We start from the raw sequence: 6,902 nt of genomic DNA on the forward strand, positions 1-6,902 counted from the left end.
TCGAACCCGCGGGCTCAGGCAATTCACTCACCTCAGCCTCCCAAAGGCGCGGGATTACAGGCTGAGCCACCAAGCCCGGCTCAAAAAATTTTTTAAATTGGCCAGGCATGCCTTGTAGTCCCAGCTACTTGGGAGGCTAAGGCAGAAAAATCACTTGAGTCCAGGAGGTCGAAGTTGCAGTGAGCCATGATTGTGCCACTGCACTCCAGCCTAGGCAACAGAGTGAGGTCCTGACTCAAACAAAAACAATAAAAACCAATTTCCCTAGTAATTTCTGATGAGTAGTAAGGGTTGGGAGCCACTGCCTTAGGAAACCTGATAAATGCATCCAGGAGAACACATGTGCTAAATAATCCTCATGGGAGCTATGCGAGAATTACTAGAATACAGGTGTGAAAAGCAGTCTCAGGAGTCAGAAAGCCTGGGATCAAATCCTGCCTCCCACCACCTGGTAGCTGTTACCTTGGGCAGGTGATTTCCCCTCTCTGTGCCTCAGTTTCTCCCTCTGTAAAATGGAAATGATGGCAGTACCAGCCTCATGGAGCTCTTGTGAGGATGAACTATGGTAAGCACTTAGCACAGGGCACCTGGCATGTGGGAGCTGGATGGCCAAGTACTTGCTCTGTGCCAGACCCTGAGTTAAGTCTTTTATCTCACATAAGCCTTGTGAAGTAAACATCATGTCATTTTTCAGCCAAATAAACCGAGCCACGGAGGGGAGAAGTCACTTGCCCAAGGAACACATTAGAGGTAGACATAGATGGTCTGACTCCACAGTCCACTCCCTCCTCTTCTTTAGGCCCCCAGTTTCAGAGACATTCAGGAGACTCGCAAGTCCCCTGGGCTTACCCAGCCCAGCCCAATGGACCCATTTTAAAGATGGGAATGAAGACGTTCCAGGGCCCAGGCTTACCCAGGGAGCCCTAGGCAGCCTCTTTTATGTTAAAACTCACTGTTTCCTTTCATGAGTGGCAGGACAGAAAGCTGGGGACTGGGAGACAGCAAGCCTGGCCCTGACATACCCTGCCCCATCTTGCTCCTAGCCTGCTCCTGCAACCAGCACGCCCGACGCTGCCGGTTCAACTCTGAGTTGTTCAGGTTGTCGGGCGGCCGGAGCGGGGGTGTTTGTGAGCGGTGCCGCCATCACACAGCCGGGCGGCACTGCCACTACTGCCAGCCGGGGTTCTGGAGGGACCCCAGCCAGCCGATCACCAGTCGCAAGGCCTGCAGGGGTGAGTGTGACCTGAAGCCAGGCCTAGGGGGAAGGAGGCAGAATCAGACTTCTGGATCTATGGGAGGGGCTGAGGACCCCGACTCCTGGGCCTGGGGGAGGAAGGGTGGAGGCCTGGACTTCTGGGTCTGAATGAAGAGGGGTTTGGGGGCCTGGACTCCTAGGTCTGAGTGGGAGGTGGCTGTGAAATTGGAGGGTACATCTGGGACCCAGATATCCCATGTGCAGCTCCTGTCCTCATACAGCCTGCCAGTGCCACCCTATTGGGGCAACAGGAGGTACCTGCAACCAGACCAGCGGGCAGTGCTCCTGCAAGTTAGGGGTCACAGGCCTGACATGCAACCGCTGTGGTCCTGGCTACCAGCAGAGCCGCTCCCCCAGTATGCCCTGCCAACGTGAGTCCTGAGGGCCAGGGCCACAAGTCCTGAGTGGGGTGGGAAGGAGACATCCCAAGTCTAGAAAGTCTAGAGGGCAAGCGCAGCAAGGACTAGGGCCTGGGAGATGGGAGCCAGAGGCTGGAGGCTGGGTCCTCATGTAGGCAGAGACTGAACTCCAGACTCTTGGAAAAAAAGGGGTTGAAAGCCTGAAGGCCTGGTTCTGGGGGAAATAGGAACAGGGGTCCAGACTCTGGGGTCCAAGGGAAGAGAGGGCTAGGGAACAAGACTCCTGGGTCATCGGAGAATAAAGTAAGAGACGCTTGTACTCTTGGGTCTTAAAAGAATAAACACTTTGAGTCTGGGTGCCTGGATTCCTAGAGGGGCCAGGAGTGATGACTAAAAGGACACATTTCTCCTTTGGTCGTACAGGAATCCCAGAGACAACTGCCACCCTCACTACTACCCCTGGTGCTTACAGCTCTGGTAAGACATGTTGGCATGGAGATCCTGGGCAGCAGGAGGGACTGGGTATGGGCTGACTGAGTTCCCAGGTGGGGATACAAGGGTCACCCACCGAGCCCAGTCCCAAGGTTTCAGGCACCCCAGAAGGCCATCAAGATGGGATGCAGGGACGGGCAGGGAAGAACGCTGTAGTCCTGGCCTCAGAAGCCTGCTGCAGACAGCCTGACCCTCCCCAGACCCTCAGTGTCAAAACTACTGCAATATCTCGGACACCAGGGTCCACATGAGCCTCCGGAGGTACTGCCAGCAGGAGTATGGTGAGTGCTGGGGAGCAAAACAGCCAGAGCCTGCACAGATGTTCTGGTGACGGCCTCCGAGCCACCCCCTCTGGCCTTCCACGTTCTCATCTTAAACGGGAAGGGGTGTTGGATTCTAAAGGGCCTTTCCTGATTGATGGGACAGAAGACAAATGGGAAGGGGTGGCCGGGAGGAGGCATTCACTACCTTCCTGTGTATGCTCATCCCTCATGTTCTCAGCCTTGCATTGTTTCACTGGTCTCCTTCAGCTTGACATCTCTGAGAGATGGAAGGAAGAGAGAGAGGAACCAGGTGAATGGAATGGGCTCTTGCCCTATCCTACCTGTCTCGGACCTTCTCTGCCTCCCTTCACAGCCCCACAAAGACTCACCTCACAGTTCCCTAATCTGTCAGTGCACGCCTGACCCCTGCCCCTGGGCCTGTGGGCTCAGGTAACTCAGCTCTCCTAGACACTCAGCCCGGCCACAAACCTGGACCAGCCCCAGCTACTTTCCTCCACATCTAGGACCCCAGACTCCCACTCCCTCAGGATCCCCATCAGGCCACTAGTGTCCTAGGCCTTGGAAGATGAGATTTCTCTGCACCTCCCACAGGAATCTTCTGCCCTGTAGACTCAGCTTGCCAGCCAGAGTCCAGCCCCCAACAATGTCCACCCTTACTTCCTCAGAAAGTACATGTTTCTGAATCGCTACCAGTATGACCTCAATTCTCAGGTTCTAGGGACCAACCTCTTCCTTCTGGTCCTCCTGCAAAATCATCCCAGAGCCCCTCACCCAGCAATACCACTCATTCCCATGGATACCACTTCTAATACCTTTTTTTTTCCCTTGGAGTCCAAAGTCTCACTCTGTCACTCAAGCTGGAGTGCAGTGGCACATTCACAACACTCAGCCTTTCAAGTAGCTGGAACCACAGGCGTGTGCCACCATGGCTGGCTAAGTTTTTGATTTATTGTAGAGATGAGGTCTCATCAAGTTGCCCAGGTTAGTCTCAAACCTGTGGGCTCAGGCAATCCTCTCACCTCAGCCTCCCAAAGTGCTGGGATCTCAGGTGTGAGCCACTGTACCTGGCCACTACTACTACCACCTTCTGATACCACTGTATTAGGCACCCTGGACCTGCCTTTCTTGCCTTGTCTCCAGTCTCACCTCATATTGAAACCCTCCACACCTTTATTGTATCTGCTGCTCCTATGTGACCCCCAAAGCCCTACCCATATCCCATGTTCCTGGGCTCCTCTTTCTGTCCTCTGACTTCACCTCCTACAACTCTTCCTTGCACACCATTACAACCTCACTGGCCTTCTTCCTGTTTCTTTACAAACTATGCACATGGCTAGGGGTGGTGGCTCCTGCCTGTAATCCCAGCACTTTGGGAGGCAGAGGCGAGAAGATTGCCTAAACCCAAGGGGTTTGAGACCAGCCTGAGCAACATGACTAGGCTAGCCCTCCCTGGAACAAACCATAAACTGCCCCCCATCCCTCTCCCAGCCTTGACAGTGTCTTCTCCAATAGGACTCATCCTCACAATTTGGGGTCAAACTACTAAAGATTCAGGGTGTCTCACGCCTATAATCCCAGCACTTTGGGAGGCTGAGGTGAGACTGCCTGAGCCCACAGATTTGAGACCAGCCTAGGCAACTAGGCAACACCTCATCTCTGTAATAAAATTAGCCGGGCATAGTGGCACATGCCTGTAGTACCAGCTCCTTGGGAGGTTGAGGCTGTGATAAGCCAAGCCGTGAGCGTGCCACTGCCCTCCAGCCTGGGCGACAGAGACTCCGACTCAGAAAAAAAAAAAAATTCAGTTTGTCTCTTGATGAGATTTCTCCTGGAAGCCTTCCTCACCAGGACTGACCCTACAGGACCCCAGAGGTGCCCGGAAGGTTACCTCCCCACAGGACCACGCCCAGGTCTGACATCTGCCCCCCACCCCACAGTTCTCAGCGCGCAGGTGCTGGCGTCCGAGGAGGCGGGCCCGGAGTGGTGGCGGCTGGCCGTGCGCGTCCTGGCCGTGTACAAGCAGCGGGCGTGGCCTGTGCGCCGCGGCAACCAGGACGCCTGGGTGCCCCACGCCGACCTGGCCTGCGGCTGCCTGCACCTGCAGCCCGGCGTCGACTACCTGCTGCTGGGCAGCGCGGCGGGCGGCCCCGACCCCGCGCGCCTCGTCCTCGACCGCCACGCCCTCGCGCTGCCCTGGAGGCCGCGCTGGGTCCGGCCACTACGGCGGCTGCAGCAGGAGGAGCGCGCAGGAGGCTGCCGCGGCCTGCGGCCCCTGACACCAACCCCCAGCCAGGAGCACTAGCCCGAAGCTGGCGCGGCCTAGGGTGTCCACGCAGGAACTGGGACGCGACGGGAGCCAAGTCTCCTACTTCAATGGTGCGACAGTGGAGAGCCAATCAGACGTCGCGGAGCCGCTGACGTCACTGTGCATGCGCCAGCGTCGCGGAGGCCCGAGGAACCTTTCTCAAAGGCGGCAAACTGCAAGCAGGACTTCCGGTCCCCGCAGCCACTTATTTGGCCTGCGTCCTAGTCTCCGCCTGTGATCTATTTCCCCGCAATAAAGTCTCCACTCTTGGGGAATTTAATCCACTGACCCCGGATCAATGCTAGCCTTGTCTTTAGGGGCGAGTGAAGAAGGCTTTGAGTAAATATGCAAAGCCGAAGTTTTGACTTCAGCTTCCGTATGGAGTAGCCAATCCAATAAGAGTGTTCCTATGACGTCACGGGGTAATGGTCAGATGTGTGTTGCTTGATGATAGGTCAAAAGCCAGTGGGAGGGGTGTGGCTGGAAAGGGCGGGGAATTCCACAAAAGCAGAAGAGCAGTTCGATTTCCAGAAAGTTCCAGATTTAGGAATTTTGGGGTTCTGATGGGCCCCAGGATAGTCCCTGAGAAAGAAATGAAGGGACTTTCAGTGACTATCTGTAAAGGGTTCTGATAGGCTCACTTGGTCTTGAGGCGCACCCTGGTCTCATTCCTGAGAAAATAGCCAATTGGGAGCCGAAGAGTGACATGACATCACTTGGAGCTAAGCAGAAATCTATTCCCATCCAACAATTAGGTACCCATGGGACAGAGGGGTGGGGCTCAAAAAGCAGGAACTGGCAAGTACTACGGAATAGAAGGTTGCCATAGCCTAAGACTTTGCTTGTCACTCTGACCTCTGCCCCTGCACCCACAACCAACAACACAATTTCAAATGTGGGTCATCCTTTTATAGGAGAGTCACTGAAGGGGTACTTTGAGGGAGTCTTAGAGGAAGAGATGTGATGTAAGATCCATTTGGACCTGGACAGCAATCTTTGGGAGAGAAATGAGAGGCTCTTAGCCCAAGGGGAGTCAGGATGGGCCATGATGTCACAGGATACTAGGCAGAGAGAAAGATGCCCTCCAGCAAATGTTCTGGGTTTGCTCCTGGTGAGACTGAAAAGGGCAGGAAATAGCTTCCAGGGAGTGGCTGTGTGACCCCCAAGCCACCAATAAAATCTCATATCTGAGGGAACTTGCCCTAAACCTCTAGCTGAGCCAAGGGTGAGGGCATCTCTGAAGCTGAAGTCTTTTTTTTATTTTTATTTTTTGAGTTGGAGTCTCACTCTGTCACCCAGACTGGAGTGCAGTGGCCGCTCATGGCCAACGCAGCCTCAACCTGCTGGGCTCCGGCGATCCTTCCGCCTCAGCTTTCCAAGTAGCTGGAACTACAGGTGCGTGCTACCACGCCCGGCTAATTTTTTGATTTATTGTAGAGATGAGGTCTTGAACCCGCGGGCTCAGGCAATCCACTCACCTCAGCCTCCCAAAGGCGCGGGATTACAGGCTGAGCCACCGAGCTCGGCTTGAAGCAGAAGTCTTTTAAGGGATTTTCTCGAACTGTTGACCTCAAGCAGTCCTCCTGCCTCAGCCGCTCAAAGCGCTGGGATTACCAGCATGAGCCAGTCCTTTTAAAGAGATTTTCTAAGATGAGTTCCCTGCTTCAGAAAAACACTATATTCCTTGTCTTTGTTCTTTTCATCCTGTCTTGAAGTCAGTTCCATTGGGCATTCACCCCTGCTACTCACCGTTATGTCCAATCCATCAGCAAATCCTGTCCACTCCAGAAAACGTGTCCACAATTCAACCATTTTTACCATCTCCATTGCTACCACCTTGGTCCAAGCCACCATCACCACTCTCCTAAATTATTATAGTGGTCTCCAAACTGGTCTCACACAGAATCTTCACACCGAAGGCAGGATGATCACTTTAAACCCTTAATCAAATCATGTTACTACTATGCTCAAAACTCTTGAATCGCTTTCCTTCTCTCCCAGAATAAAATCCAAAGTCCTGGTGCTGCCCTACAAGACCCTCCATGATATATCCCCCCCACCACAACACTGACTTCACCTCCTACAACTGTTCCTTGCCACCATTGCAGCCTCACTGGCCTTCTTCCTGTTTCTTTTTTTGTTTTTGTTTTTTTTTTGAGTTGGAGTCTCACTCTGTCGCCCAGACTGGAGTGCAGTGGCCGCTCCCG

At 54.1% G+C, this 6,902-nt stretch overlaps 1 protein-coding gene across 1 annotated transcript in view; it reads left to right on the forward strand.

The window, feature by feature from the left end:
- NTN5 (netrin 5) overlaps window positions 1-4,692 on the forward strand; it is an 8,322-nt gene extending 3,630 nt beyond the window's left edge. The window contains exons 3-7 of the mRNA XM_021707826.1: window positions 1,044-1,232; window positions 1,477-1,626; window positions 2,038-2,091; window positions 2,307-2,387; window positions 4,328-4,692. Coding sequence (XP_021563501.1) covers window positions 1,044-1,232; window positions 1,477-1,626; window positions 2,038-2,091; window positions 2,307-2,387; window positions 4,328-4,692 — 839 coding nt within the window. The remainder of the gene's footprint in view (window positions 1-1,043; window positions 1,233-1,476; window positions 1,627-2,037; window positions 2,092-2,306; window positions 2,388-4,327) is intronic.
- Window positions 4,693-6,902: the final 2,210 nt, after the last annotated feature.

The sequence above is a fragment of the Carlito syrichta genome, unplaced genomic scaffold (genome assembly GCF_000164805.1).
Source record: "Carlito syrichta isolate Samal-C Ts95f unplaced genomic scaffold, Tarsius_syrichta-2.0.1 Scaffold126461, whole genome shotgun sequence".
Taxonomy (NCBI): Eukaryota; Metazoa; Chordata; class Mammalia; order Primates; family Tarsiidae; genus Carlito; species Carlito syrichta.